At 41.0% G+C, this 15749-nt stretch overlaps 2 protein-coding genes across 6 annotated transcripts in view; one reads left to right on the top strand and one right to left on the bottom strand.

Moving 5' to 3' along the window:
- Nucleotides 1-5546, top strand: part of RBL2 (RB transcriptional corepressor like 2) — a 51089-nt gene extending 45543 nt beyond the window's left edge. The window contains exon 22 of the mRNA XM_007167600.2: nt 4090-5546. Within this exon, the coding sequence (XP_007167662.2) occupies nt 4090-4260 (171 nt within the window). The 3' untranslated portion in view covers nt 4261-5546. The remainder of the gene's footprint in view (nt 1-4089) is intronic.
- A 60-nt stretch (nt 5547-5606) lies between these two features.
- AKTIP (AKT interacting protein) lies at nt 5607-14995 on the bottom strand. Of its 5 annotated transcripts, none has more exons than XM_007167601.2 (10): nt 14862-14995; nt 12273-12386; nt 10884-11089; nt 8613-8677; nt 8428-8528; nt 7819-7907; nt 7642-7740; nt 7442-7549; nt 6583-6643; nt 5607-6411 (listed from the first exon to the last, which is right to left on the bottom strand). In XM_007167601.2, exons 2-10 carry the CDS (start codon nt 12312-12314, stop codon nt 6301-6303), a joined length of 882 nt encoding a protein of 293 aa, XP_007167663.2. In that variant the 5' UTR covers nt 12315-12386; nt 14862-14995; the 3' UTR covers nt 5607-6300. The 5 variants fall into 5 exon arrangements, with proteins under 5 accessions (XP_007167663.2, XP_057390094.1, XP_028018685.2 ...); XM_057534111.1 differs by having other exon boundaries at nt 14886-14995; XM_028162884.2 differs by having other exon boundaries at nt 14858-14991.
- Between the last annotated feature and the right edge of the window lie 754 nt (nt 14996-15749).

The following is a 15749-nucleotide window of genomic DNA, read 5'->3' as shown; positions in this document are numbered from 1 at the left end:
TCCACCTGCCAATGCAGGGGATACAGGTTTGAGCCCTGGTCCGGGAAGATCCCACATACCGCGGAGCAACTAAGCCCGTGCGCCACAACTACTGAGCCTGCGGTTTAGAGCCCGCGAACCACAACTGCTGAAGCCCGCACGCCTAAGAGCCCGTGCTCTGCAACAAGAGAAGCCACCGCAATAAGAAGCCCGTGCACCGCAACAAAGAGTAGCCCCCTCTCACCACAACTAGAGAAAGCCCGCGTGCAGCAACAAAGACCCAACGCAGCCAAAAATAAATAAATAACTCTATTAAAAAACAAAGAATAAGACAAGGATATCTGCTTTCACCACTCCTATTCAACATTAAAACTGTAGGTCCTAGCATATACAATAAAGCAACTTAAAGATGGCATGGTAACGGAGAAGGATGAAATAAAACTGTCTATTTACATAATTTTCTACACAGAAAAATGACTAAATGTACAAAAAGTTGCTGGAACTAATAAGATTAGCAAGGTTACATGATTAATATACAAAAACCAAGTGTATTTCTATATACTAGCAACAAGTAATCGTAAGTAAAAATTTTTTAAAACAATGTAAATAGCTTTAAAAAATTAAATACTTAGAGATAAGTCTGACAAAAGATGTTCAAGATTCATAGCCTGAAAACTGTAGAACCTTGGTGAGGGAAATTAAAGACTGAGAAATGGACAGAAATATGTTCAAGAATTGGAAAACTATATCAAGATGTCAGTTTTCTCCCACTTAATATATAAACTCACCCCAATTCCTGTCAAAATCCCAGGAGAACTGTTTGTATAAATTAACAAACTGGTTCCAACATTTATATGAAGATGCAAAGGAAACTAGATTAAAACAATTTTGAAAAAGTTGGAAAACTCACACTCTGATTTCAAGACTTACTATAAAGCTACAGTAATTAAGACAATGTGGTACTGGTGCAAGTACAGACATACAGATTAATAGAACAGAATAGAATCCAGAAATGGAACACACATATATGGCCAACTGATTTTCAACAAAGGTGCAAAAGCAATTTAGTGGAGAAAGGACAGCCTTTTCAACAGATGATGCTGAAACAATTGGATATCCATAAACAAAAAAAATAATAGTAAACTTGTGCCTATACTCTGTACCATACAAAAAAATTAACTCAGAATGGTCCATAGACCTAAAGGTAAAACCTAAAACTGAACTTCTAGGAGAAACCACAGGAGAAAATACTTGTGAACATGAGATGCAACATCGTAAAGTACAATCCATAAAAGATTGATAAGTTGGATTTCATCAAAATTAAGAAGTTCTGCTCTTTAAAAGAAAAAACAAGTCACACTGGGAGAAAACTGTATGTATCTCATATCTGATAAAGGACTTGTATCTACAATATATAAAGGATTATCAGAATTCAATAGGAAAACAACCAAATTCAAAAGTGGGCAAAAGATTTGAATACACTTCACCCATTATGTGCCTACTAGAATGGCTAAAATCTAAAAAAAATGAGAATAACAAATCAGTGGCAATGATGTGGAGCAGTTAGAACTTTTATATATTGTTAGTAAGAATGCAAAATGGTATAACATAGCCATTATACCTGGAAAACAGTTTGGTAGTTTCTTTTAAAGGTAAACATATCTTCACCATATAACTAGCAATCTCACTTCCAGGTATTTACCCAAGTGGAATGAAACTTAGGTTCCTACAAAAACATGTACATGAGTGTTTATAATGACTTTATTCCTAATTGCCAAAAAGTGGAAAACCCAAATGTTCTTCAACTGGTTAAGGGATAAACAAACCTGTGGTACACTCAAATAATGGACTACTACTTTGCAATAAAAAGGAACAAACTACTGATACACTAAGCAAACAGGTGAATTTTACTGTGTGTAAACTTAAAAAAAAAAAAAAAAAAGACATTTTGTGCAAAAAAGTTAAGTGTCCAGATCAGTGGCTTTCAATCCTCCCTGTATATTATCACCACCTGGGGATATTTCAAAAAAAAAAATTCTAGCACAGAATTGGGAATTTCTCCAATAAATGATAGCAGTATTAGACTGTTGGTTGGAGAAAGATTTGTCATCACAACTTAATAGGTGATAGCTGAGATCAAGGAAGAATATTGCAAAGCAAGAAGTATCTTGGGTCTAGAATTAACCTATGATATCCTAACATTTACACTACCATGAGAAAAGAATTAGCAAATACCACACAAGATCAGGTAAGTTGACTGATCATTAGTGACACTTTCTGGGGCAATTTCAGTGAATTGGTACAACTTGTTAGATAATAAATTATGGTAACAGTGCTTATAGTACTGAACAGTTGGGAGGAAACAACACATCAATAAGGGATTAAACTAAGATACAGATTACCACAGAATACTCTATAGCAGTTAAAGAGGTGTGATCTATATATACTGATATGAGAAGACCTAAGACATAATGCTAACTGAACAGTACATAAAATATACCATTTTAATTTTTTTCAAACCCCACTTAATGTACATTATTACATTTCTAATGAGTGCATTCCTAGAAAAAGAGCAGAAAGCTACACAGTAGCCTGATTTTTTCAGTGAATGAATGATAACAGTAGGTGTCCCTAGGGATGGGGTGAGGACAAGAAGGTGTATTCTGTATGAATTTTGGGGGGGAATAAGAATTTATTAATTTTTAAACTATCATGTACATATTGTATAAATTATGGTGTATAAAAACACTGTACTGTATATAAATTTATACATGTTAATGTACAATATATAAATGTATGTTCTACATTAATGTATATTAATGTGTTACGTATAGTAAGGTACACAATTATACACTGCACAATATATACATAATGATGTATACACATTATATACAAATAACATTTATACAATTAGTGTATACAATTAACAATTTAAGGAATATTCAAGTAAATGGGAGACTAGAGATAGGAAGTGCAGAACAGACTTAGGGAGGCAAAGAGTAGAAGAGTCAGTCAGAGGAAAGCTTTCTTAAGACAGTTAAAATTTGAGAAGGTGCATATACTGATAATGAAAAACTGGTGGTTTTATTTAAAACCTCAGAAAAGCCTATTATTTCAAAATAAAAGTAAAATAAATAGCTAGGATTCAGTTTTAAACAATCTGGGGGGTGAGAAAGGAATGAGGGGTATAGATCAAACAAGACTGGCCAAAATTGTTGAAGTAGGGTGATGGTCATGTGAGGGTTCACTATACACTTCTACTTTCCCGTATATGTTTGAAATTTCCTATAATAAATGCATATGAAATCTGCTCAGTATGCTTTCCACTAGGAAACATGGACTGACATTAGCAGCACGTGAAAAAAAATTTTTTTAACTACCAGAAAATTGTGCAATAGCTAACTTTTGGGGCTTTGGAGAAACTTAGTGCTGAAGGCACCTATAAATAAATCCAGTCTCTCTAGCCCTCTGGCGAAGTTTTTCTGAATCCGAGTTCTTCATGTGAACCAGAGAATGCAGAAAATAATTTGCCTGGATTTTCTCAGTTCTCCCAAGGATGACGTATAACTAATATCAATACATTCTAGAATTCTAGGTCATACTAATAAATTCCCTACAATGGATGCCTTAGGGAATTAAGGCTTCTCGTGAAATTCCATGGCTGTTAAAAAATGAGTAACACTAGACTGGGGGAAAAAGGGCCTAATACTGTGTAAAGTCATGCTATTTTTTAAAAAAGGAAAATGGAAATGTATGAAACTGATTAAATGTGGCATAACAATGTGATGTTCTATAACTTTTGTAAAAAAAAAAAATCATAAATTTGTGAACTCTTACATTGTGGAAAAGCTTACATCAAAATCACCTCTGGAGCTTGTTAAAAATAGAAATACTCTGCCTCTATCCCAGATAGTCATCAATGTCAGCCAGCTGAGAAGTGAAATGGGAAGGATATAAAATTTGGTAGTACGTTCCTTTATAAAGATGTTCAAACTCTTCATGATAAACTGCTTAACTTATTTGAGGTTCTTTGACTTAACACTGAACTATGTGTGTTAGAATTTTAAAGTTTTTATATTTATTTTTAACCCCCCGCCCCCAACCCCCCAGAGACTGAGAGAAATTAACAGTATGATACGGACAGGAGAAACGCCCACCAAAAAGAGAGGGATTCTTCTGGAAGATGGAAGTGAATCACCTGCAAAAAGAATTTGCCCAGAAAATCATTCTGCCTTATTACGCCGTCTCCAAGATGTAGCTAATGACCGAGGTTCCCACTGAGGTTAGTCTGTTGTATTGAAACTGTCTTTTCACAAACTCTGTTTAGCAGCATCATGTAATGCATCCTAGATTATGGGGCTCTTTTCCTTAATCCTTCCAGTATCCTTAGGATATTTTTACTTATCCCAACTGCCTTTTTCCCTACCTTTCAGTGCTTGCCATCAAGGCTGCTTAGAATCCAAACTTGGATTTTTTTTTAACTCTTTGGCAAAGCTACTGCAAGAATTGCAGAGAACAAAGTGTACTCAAATGTGTGTATAAGAGGTCTCCGTTAACGTGTTCCAGCAGAGGAACTGTATTTCAATTCATTCCTACCTGGCCCTCATGAAAAGCAAAAATAGGTATTTTGTCCTAAAACACTTGGTAGGAGTGTGAGATTTTTTGCATTCCTAAAAGGTAACAAGGTAGAGCGCCCAGATTTGAAGGTCCTAGGTTATTAGTCCAAGTCTCCCATTCCCTTTGTGTAATTCTTCCCTCTCCCCGTTAGGTGTGGTGCAGTGTGACTAGTGCTTGATTGATGTGCAATGTGTGAGTGAACCTGTATAAGAAGTGGCACTTTAGGGCTGTAAAAAGCATGATTTTGTAACCCAGATTTTGCTGTATATTTGCAATGGCACTTTCTACAATGTGAACTTTATTAAGTACAAAACTTCTAGGCTGAACTTAATTCAGTATCTTCTTTGATGCTTTTGTACTTTTTTAAAATTGTTAAAGCCCCAGTAGCTACCTTTTGGGCATGTGTTTTAAATTCTCCATTTTTTTTGTTGATAGGGATCAGCTGGCTAAGTAAAGATTTTAAATCAAGTTGAATTAAGAGGATTATTATGAAAAATTATGACCTCTTCCTTTAGGAGGCAGTTATCCAAAAGACGTGTGTCTTTATTAAGGGGATATATTTTAAATATCTTTGGGTGTGTTTCTGGAAGTTTAAAAAATAGATTGGAGAATTAGGTTTTTATTAGTACATAGTACCATTTATACAAATTAGAAAATGTTAATTTAACAGCTACTGAATTATCTATATATACCTTTATTAATCACTATTGTTCCAGCAGTTTTAAAGTTGAATGAATAATCTTATTAGGGAGAAAATTCAATTGTAAATTGAATCAGTATAAACAAAGTTACTAGGTAACTTCATATTGCTCTGAAAGAAATATGGAACTTACTTACACTGTTCAATTAGAATAGTGTTCTGCAAAAATATTTATAAAACCTCTCAAGATTACTTACTGCTACTGTAATTTTATATGAAAATATTTTTCAATAAAGCACTTATAAATTAATCTTTGTTTAGTTATATTGAGAAAAGGGTATTTAATGTCCTGCATAAATGACAAAGAACAATCATTTATTGGTTTATTGTCTCTACGAAACACATTAGTCATTCATCATTTAAATATCTGACTTCATTAGAAACCGTTTTAACACTTTTTCTCCCTCCTGCCATAAAAATACAATAAGTAATTTGCTTAAAAAAAAAAAAAACTATGAACAAGTGTTCTGGTTTCCTCTCACTCACCTAATATGTACCTCAGTGACTGACAGCAGTTTGTATATCAGTAACACAGTAGGCTGAAGACTGAGGTTCAAATGCTCTTCCACTTAAAAGTGCTAATAAGCTATGGAAACTGCTCTCTCTATGCATCTCCTCTCCATATCCTAACATATGTATACCTGAAACCACTGATTTAAAAATCATTAGATAGATAGATAGTGCTGAACTCTGCCTACTTCATTAGTTTAAATGAATGCAACTTACCTTTAGCATTATATTCAGAAAAGTACGTATGCCTCCAGGTCCCCAAGAATTTGGAGCACTGAACTAGATAACCACCCTAAAGACACTTCTGACAGAAGTAACGCATTACGTAAAGAGAGGTTTCCAGAACTTGCTGTTAGAACCTAAGCATACACGGACAACACTGACATCAGTCACTGTTCACACCGTTTCAGTCTGCAGGCAGTCCTTTGCCATTGGTCAGCTTTACTAGCCCAAGTCCAGCAGGAAAGTGCACGGTGCACCAGATTCACCAGCTCTTAAGTTGCTACCGTTTTCTCTTCTTTACTGAAAGGTTGTACTGAGCCAGGTTTTACCCATGACAGGCCAGCAACGTGAACACTTTTATTGTGCTGTTCTTCAGGCTTCTTCTAGGCACAATGAAAAACAAACAGACATTAAAAAATGACTGATGAGGGGATTTCAGCACTGTACAAATTTGTTTCCCCAAAAGTTATTTGTACATACTGAGTAGTCTCCAGTGAAGACATTTTAGAAAGGAAACAGTGAGCTAACGATTTCCAAACTGGTAATCTACTTACTTTCTGAGTTAGCATCTTCTCTCTGGCTTCATCATGTACAGAAGGATTCCATGGAGAAAAGCTTCAGAAAGAGAAAAATATTAAAAAATAGCTCACTAAATTTGTTTAACATCCATTTTTTAAAATTTTTAACCCAGTTCCCCTAACAAAAGTTAACAAGGAACAATCTTTAATCAGTTGTCAATATGTAAGTTTTAGAAATTATCTAAATGATTTTCTCACAATAACTATCCCTTAGCACTTTACATGGGTTAGCTCATTTAAGCCTCACAACCACCCCTGAAGTCCTATTACTTGAAGAAAGTGAGGCACAGTAAAATTAAGTAATCTCTCTGGGTCACCAAAGCCAGTAAGTACAAAAGTCACCCAGTCTAACTGCAGAGCCCAAGCTCTTGAGCACTAGCACTATGCACAGCAACCCCAGTGCTGCCCAAGAGCTCCATCGCTGCAGTTTTCAGTACTCCTGCAGACACACTTCCTCAGCATAAACTAACACAATGCTCAAGGAACCCACCATTCACACTATTCACTCTCACACTGTTTAGTTTCCCTCCTTTCACCAAATCTGTAAGTTGGTTGGGGTATGGGAGTTTAAAAGGGGCTCCAACTGGAAAGAAAAGTCCTTACATTTGAATGAGCACATTACAAGGATCCTTAGGAAACCAAAGTCATTAAATAGCTTGCTATTGGCACAATGTGTCAGTCCATGTTGAAAGCAGAAATCAAGTTGATACCAAGTTAGAAAGGTTGTAGGCCAACAGATTATACACTTTCCTTTTAAATCCCCATTCTAAGGCCACCTGGAAAACAGGAGCACAGTACTGCAAAGTGCAGTTTATCTTGATAATGTACCACTTACCTAATTGCATAGGGGTCTTCTATTTTAGGTTGGTCAAACAAATGAGCAGTGCACACCTTAACACTGTCAACCACTTTACTTTTAAAAAGCTGAATATCTTTTTCGTACCTGTGTTAAAAGTTTAAATCAAAAGGTTACCAACATAATCTACTTTGCTATCTTTTCAAATTTATCTTACATAACAAAGCAAAGTAACATACAGTACTGCAGCCTCTGGGTTTAGGGGGCTTGCTGTATCAATCTTGTAGAAAACTCTCCTTGCATACATCAATACTTGCCAAATATGATTATGGTTCCGCCTAAAGGGAAATATGGCAGGATTACTGAGGCTTCCTCTTGCTGGCTTATGTCACCACACGAAACTCTTATTTACTAACCTCCATTTTGCAAATGCTCTCTTCACATCCAGTTCACCTGAGGTGGGATCAACTAGCGGGTGAAAGACGGGAATATCAAACACCAAACGCTATATTGAAAGAGAGACACATCCTTTAATGGAAGCAATGGAGCATATTAAACCCACACGGATAAGTTGTAAAAGAAGCTTCAGGACAAGGCAGTTTTGCTGCTTAAAGTCAAAGAGCTGCCTCAAGAGGGACACCTAACTACTTTCACCATTTTCCTGTGAAACTAAATTTTGCAGTGAAGCAGGGGAAAGAGCAGAGCTCTTCTCTACCACAGCATAACAATCGCAATTCACGTAGTGAGAGCTGTACTACAGCTTCCAGCCTCACTTGCACACCCTGAGCAGAGAAACAAGTAAAGCTGAAGGCAGAGGCTAGCATGGCAAAAGATGCAACAAAGCAAAAAAATCCCCCTGAAAGACTACTGAGTAGACAAAACATTTCGGGAAACTGAAATCATAAAAGTATTAGGCCAGGAAAAGAACCAAGAAATCTTTAAAGCCCCTTAAACCCTCCTCCTGCAGTGAGGAGGGTGAGGAGGGTCCAAGAAAGAAAAGAAGCCAGACTACATCCCCAACTTACTGGACAGTCACCATCTGGGTAGTTATCGGGGATGTAAACTGTAAACTTAAATACACCATCTTGATAAAGTCCATGCCGTATGAATATTACTCCAAACCACACTGTAGGAAAAAATAAAAACAGTTAAGGGCTAAGTTTATGTCAGAGGAACCAAATATGCTATAAAAAGAGCGAATCCTTCTTACTTAATGCAGATCGGTAAGATGGCTGCACATAGACACCAGGTAACTTCTGCTTCACAACCAAGGTACTAAAACAGAAGCAGCAGAATAGTGAGATTGCATGGATGGAAATGACATACAGACCAAACCACCCACGTTCATTTTTTAAAAGAAGGAATAGTCCCTCGAAGGGCAGCTGATGCTCTAACCATACAGAGTCAGCACAATCTCTCACCTGGCCCTGACTGCTGCCTGTTTACTGGTTTCATAACACATGCTTACAGAGAAACACAGCCAAATAAGGGCCCCAGATTAAGAAATTAAAGCCGAACAGGGATACACAATCAAGTTTTCCACCCAGAAATCAGCTTCCCCAAAACACCATCTTGGAAACCAACCTGTAGGTAATTCTGGATATCAAATTTTATATCAGAGTATCTGTACGATTATTGCTTTTGTGACCATGAACAATAGATCTTACCCACACACATTTAAAAGCCTTTTTAAAATACAACTTTAGGTAATTAAGACATTAAAATTCCACGGAATTACCCTCATTTGGGGGTCATTTTAAGTTTGAACACCAGTCGGTGCGGCAGTGTTCTTGGTAGAAGGCAGGCAGCCTGAGGCGCTCACACTGTACTCTGCTCCTGAATTTACCCCAAACTCAGACACTTGAACTCTGTGGGCCGTGGCGTGGGAAACGGTGGGTGCTGAAACAAGGGAAGACAGAGGCTGCGCTGGCTCTTCTGGGACCTGGTCACCTGACAGCCATTCTGCTCTGTTCCTTTTGTAGCTGAGCTATGAGCCTAAACAAGTAACACTGTGACCAGACCTTGAAAAGAACAATGTTGACTGAGGGTCTTAAAACACACTAACCTGCCAATCCTGAATTTTACTGAGAAGCAGCTTATTGGACCTCAACTGACTTTTTATTTATTACCTATTTGCTACCACACTTATTCTTCAATCATTTTAAAGTAGTTATTCCATTTTTAACTCACTATAATTCAGCATGTCAACAGCAGCATGGTTGGCAGATGTATCTACTACAGTGAGGTTTGCCAAAAAGGCAATTTTGTGTCCTAATACAGACAGCAGATTTAATGCCACAATAGAAGCCTGTCCAACTCACTGCCTCGCCTCAAACACAGGCTTCCATTATAAAGCTAAAGGGACCCGTGCTACCAAATCACACTCGCCATTTACACTGGGGCCTCAGACCCTCTGACCATTACAACATTAGCACAGTGAGGGACGGCTGGAGGATGCTTGTAAAATAACTTCATGTACAAAGGAAGTTTTACATGACTGAAATTCAGAATTAATTCTCCAGACTTTCTGCCCGTATAACAAATGATCAAATCAAATGCCATCTGCACTCAATCACTATTTGAGCCCCTCTGATGGGCCAAGCACTGTGTCATCACTACTAGACTCTGCAGAAGTGCCCGTCTCCTCCCACTCTACTGATATGTGCAACTTCAGTCCAATTTTTGACTTCTGTGACTAGTCAAGTTCTTACTTACATGGAGCCCAAATCTTTAAAACTTCCCCATAATGGCCTAGTTCTGCCCTTGGGGGTCATACAGAATAAGTCAAATCTCCTTTCTAATGACGGACCTTCAGGTGAAGACAGCTTTAATAAGTACTTTCCAGGTTTTCTCCAAGTCAGTGGTTCCCGTTCCTTCAACTGTTGACTGCTAAGGTCAGGCTTCCTGACCTCCGCCTACTGGGACCATCTCCTCCTGCGACCATCTCTTTTGGGGGCCCTCTCCTCAGTCTGTCAGGATAGATGCCTCTTACAGGGTGATCACCAGAATGGAGCACAAACCTCCAGCTGGGTCTGACCCAAGAAAGGATAGCTCGCCACCCTCCCACTGTCCCTCCCGCTACAACAGCCTCTTCAGGAGGTGAATTCCTCACCTCATATAAAGGTAGACCAAAATTAAGTTCCTGGATGCTTAATAAATCTGTTTCCCCCTCCTCTTGCTCTCCAAAACAGACACGGAAATTAAAGCACACATCTGCCTTTAAATCTTACTTACCCAAGCTCTCAATAAGAATCATTACTTTTAGAAGAGGATATTTATATAACACCACTTAGGCCTTGGTGAAGAAAGGTTATATTACTAGCAATAGAGTCCATCCTATATACATTAAGGCTAATACTGGAGGGGGATGGGTTTGAGCTTTAAGATTAAATGGCTGCTGTTTACTGAGTCCTTCAGAATAAGTTTCATTCTTCACCTTCAAGGGTCATTCAAAAGTTAACCAGATAGTTTCAGAACTTACAATTCCGCAAGAAGGGAGTATTCCAGGTAGAAAGGTCCGTAAGAAGCATGCGTGCCGTTTGCTGACTGTGTTGCCGGGGCAGGAGATGAAGGCTTAGTTATGGGCAAAGCATTTTTGGGAATAGAAGGCAGCTGTTTCTTTGGAGCAGTGCGTGGAGGACTGGTTTTCACATCCCCTGTTAATGTCTTTTCTTCACCATCAGATCGCTATTCAAGATGAAGTGGTGAGAACATTTGTTAGGATGATTCTTAAATCACAAGACTACATGTGATGTCCTTTAGTCTTTGACTGAAAAGCTGGAATTACTCTTTTACAAGGACATTCTAGCACCATGATCAAGATGACCTGAAAGTCTGTTGAGCAGGCAGGCTATTACAGAGAGCAGAACAAAGCTGAAGCAAGACTAAATCACAGGAAAATTCATTCATCAGCTGCATCCTATAAAGACAATAAGGCCAATATTTACAGGATTTACTTGAAACGGAGAAAGAAATGGTTTCTCCTGGTGGCCCCAGAAAGAGGGCAAGGGGTTACTACACAATTAGACAAGACTAGAAAGGTCCCCTAGCATTTAGCTGTAGAAAGTCGGGTGCTAAGCATCTCAAAATAAATAGTGTAGAGGACTGAAATCAGTCACTACCTGATGTCACCACTTCAGTTAGAAACTAAGAATGAAGCTGTTCTCTCACTTGCATGGGTCTGATTTTGATCTTGTCCCTAATGGACATGTTTCCACATTTGGACTATCATCAGCATAAACTGTCATTCTTAGTCAAAGACAGAGGTCTAAATGAATCAGAGACTAAACTACCATCTCATAGGTATTTCCTTGGCTCAAGTACAGTCAAAGCCTGCTTAATTAGCTGTATTAAAAACGTACACAGTATCGTGTACAGAAAAAAAGATTAATAGTTGTGTTCTCTTACACGTGGAATTATGGGTGACATGCATTTTCTTTTTGTTTGTGTATTTTAAGCTTCCCTAAAATGTATTTTATTTTAAAAAATATTTTATTTAGAAAACTTAAACCAGTGCCCTCAAGTCTGACTTGACCATATTGGACTGGTCTTGCCCAACACTTCTCTAACCATGAAATCTTGCAGTTTGTCAAAAAACTACTACAATAAAATGTCACAAATTTCATCATGTGTAAATGTAACCTAAGTCAAAATAATAGAATTTTGATTACTAGAATGATTTCTATTTGAGATGTGATCTTGGTCTCAGAAACTGACTTTAATCAACCAAATAATTGTTTCCCAAAAGTAAAACCTAAACTAGAAAAACAAGGTAAATTTGCTAAGATTATAGGCAACCTTGGTATGAATTATTTTGGCCTCTGTTCTGACACAAATGGGTTTCCTCAGTAAATTTATCAACTATACCTACTTTGCGTACAGAGCTTGTAGACATGCTCCAGAAAGGGTTCATAACGTGTACTCCAAACAAAGAAATTCAGTGGTCTGTGTCATCAAACTCTTCCGTCCGCAGAATTCACTTTACCTTAAAATGAAATGGGAAAACAGAAAAACAGACCAACACCAACAGTTAAGACTTCTGAAAGAGTGAAGAACTAAATCTGTACCTCTAAGCAGAAATACAGTATAATGTTATATAACATGTAGTTATAAAAAACTAGGGGGAAAAATCTTTAGAAATAGTTTCCTTCTATACCCCCTCCCTCCAATTTCTTTCCCATCTTTAAATGCCGACAGGAATCTGTGTACCAAGTCCTTGGCCAGGATTCAGAATATTCAGTGACACAGTTCAGCTCTGGTGCCAGAAGTGCAAAAGATATGGACTACAACAGCTGCTACTAGCATAATATCTAGACATTTAACTACTGGGAAAGCCAGGTTCAGAATGCACTGTACCCACAGACACAAAATGTCTATCACAGTTCTCAGGGTTATGGGAATTAAAGATCCAAGGGAGCTGATTCGAGAGTGTCTTAAGTACAGAATGATTCTCTCCAATAAAACTAGCAACCGAAGGCAGAGCATACGAGACAGAGGGGGAGGAAGAACTGGGTCCTGTCGGGACCATCCACAAAAGAAACAAAAAACGACCTTTTCCAACTGCTTCAAGTGTGGAAACAGCAGGATTATGCATTTAAGGAATTGCCAAGCAATATGTACAAATGTAACAGAGGAATGCAAACGAGACCTTTCACAAACACAAATCCTCCACCAAAGCTTCATGAAGTGGATAAGAAAGCATGTCTCAAAAGTCACAAAGTCAGTGGGTCATTTACTAAAAATACAAAGGAAGAGGCAAAGGAAAAGCAGCAAGCGGAGCTGTAAGAACAGTAATTTGTTTGCTCTGGTGATCCCCCAGGCTTGGTCATGTTTAAAACAGAGCTCTGCTAAATTCCTACTTGCACCAGTCAACAAGCTGAAGGTGAAAAGGGTAAAAATGTAAGCAACATTTAACAAAATTTGTAAGAAGCAAATCATTAGAGAAGCATGTACCAAATGTCCCTAATCAGCAAAAATTTGTTTTCTGCCGAGCCTATGACATCCACAGGTGGGTCCCATACCCTACCCGTGCCCATTACTTCTGCTTTGCTTTCCAAGATACAATGCCACCCAATAATTAAATCCAAGTAATGAGGATTCTGGTTCTTCCACCTACCTGATGACTTACATCCAGTAAGTAGCAACTTATTGCTGAGAGCTCTCTGCAAATCTGCCTTTAAAGGTAACTATGATACAAGCCAAAATGGCTGGGACATCAAAACTGTGTGGGTGTATATGTTCCTGTTTGGTGCAAATAAGAACAACACTGGTTTTCAGATCCAGAGTAATGTGCAGCACCCAACCATCATCTAGGACAGACCTGATTTAACAGGGAATCCTGTCCCCCTGGGATACAGTGCTCACCACCATGTAAATTTACTGGGGTGGATCAGTCACCTGTAAGGTCCCTTCCAATTCTAACACGTAAAGATTCTATGACTTTGCCCTTAAGAATCAAATAAAACTTAGCCCCAGTTCCTCCTGTCTTTAAGAAGGAGGTATTGTCTACTGCTGCCTTTGTTTCCAGCAACGACATAATCACCTAGAGAAATTGTAGCACGCTTTTCAGGAGTAACTACACTCTTTAATAGCGATCTACTTTACCCAGGCACAGTACAGCATTTTTCCAACAGGAGTGACATAGATGGAAGAAAACACAAGGCACGTCCTACTCGTTCCGAAACAACTTTAGAATTTCTGCTGGTCTGGTCGTACAAACAACACATGATTGTCTCTCTTTATATCATACAGCTGAGAAGTCGTAGCTCGTCCCTATACGAATGATCCGCACCTGTCCTGAGCCAAAACTTAGAGACGGGCGGTGCTTACTTCCTATGTACCATAGTCCCTAAATAGGCACATCACCCCGAACAGCCTTAAATTCCATGTTAAGAGGCGACGGAGCAGGGCCCAGGGAAAAGATGAAAACAGCCTCGGCCCCGGCTCTCTGGGGACAGCCGGGACGGGCACCCGCGCCCGGGGCGGAAACCCATCTCCGCGCACGCAGGGAATCTGGACAAACCTGTCTCGGGATGATGCAAGGCAGGGGCCAAATCCCGACCTCGCAGATAGCTCGAGGCCGGCCCGGGCCCGCGAGACCCTCTGGTGGGGGGCTGCGAGCCTCGGACGCCCCCCTCAACCTGGGAGCGGGGACAGAGCCGGGCGTGGGGAGGGGGCCGAGGAGGGCGCGCCCCGGACGGAGCGAACCGGTCCGGCCCACCTCCCTTCCTCAGGCCAGCCCGGCCCCGCTCCCAGGCAGCCCCCAGCGCCAGGCCCCGGGCCCCGCGGCGGCCGGCGCAGCAGGTGCCTGCGAACGCGGACAGGTGCCCAGTCCAGCCCCCGTGTCCCAGTGCGGCCGCCGTCTCTACGGAGTCGAGGGCCCCTGGTAGGGTATACAAATGCCGGCCCCGAGGACGCTGGCGGTCCGCGTTTGAGGACTCCACAGCCCTCGCGTACCTACCACCGGCCTAGCAGCGCACCCCACCTCGGTGTTTTTAATGCAGTGCTCCCGGCTGCAGAGCGCCGTCGCGGCCCCTCAGCATCTCTGGCCGCAGAGCCAGCCCAGCCCCTGCCTACTCCGCGCCCCGCCCAGCCCGGCTCCCAGCCTCCGGCTCCGCCCCCTGCCCTCCCTCCCTTGGGCCCGGACGCTTCCGCCCAGCCTCGCGGCGCCGAGTGGCTCCTATACCTGTCCGTCAAGGACGTTCTTCCGGGGGCGTTGGGGCGGCAGCACTAGGTCCTGCCAATCAAATCTGCTCGGTTCGGGTGAGGCCGCACTTGACCCTCCCCTTACGTAACAGCGTCCAGAGGGAACTGTCAGTCACGGAAGTATCGGCCCCGGGGGAGGGATGGGGCGGAAACAAACGCCGGTACATAATTGGTCACAGCGTCCGCCAGTCACCATGGAGACCCGCCCACAGGTTTGTGCGTGGCCGCCGCTGCAGTTCAGGCAGGCTATGGCTGCGGGTATTCCAAACCCGAGTCAGGGCGGGGCCGGGCTCGGGGCAGGAGTCCGAGAGAGAAGCCCGGTCGCCGCCTGACCGCCTGGTGCCCGCCCCTGCTCGGTCCTCAGTCCCTGGCGGTGCTGCGGGGCCCGAGACCGCCACGTCGGGTCCGCCCGACGTGGGAGGGGCTAGGGCCGCTGTCAGGTTGATAGACCCTGGAAGAACTTCTGGTGTAAGAAACGCCAGAAGAAAACGCCCATTGAGAAACGCCCATTTTCTGTGTCGAAGAATGGAGGAGCGAAGGGATGCAGAGGATGGGAGCTAAACTCCCAACTCCTCCCTTGGCAGTAGCGCTGCCAGAGGGCTTTATTAAAAGTGTACGTATCGGACCCAACCTATGGAATCCC

The sequence above is a fragment of the Balaenoptera acutorostrata genome, chromosome 19, assembly GCF_949987535.1.
Source record: "Balaenoptera acutorostrata chromosome 19, mBalAcu1.1, whole genome shotgun sequence".
NCBI classification, from domain to species: Eukaryota; Metazoa; Chordata; class Mammalia; order Artiodactyla; family Balaenopteridae; genus Balaenoptera; species Balaenoptera acutorostrata.
This window is presented reverse-complemented; position numbering and strand designations above follow the sequence as displayed.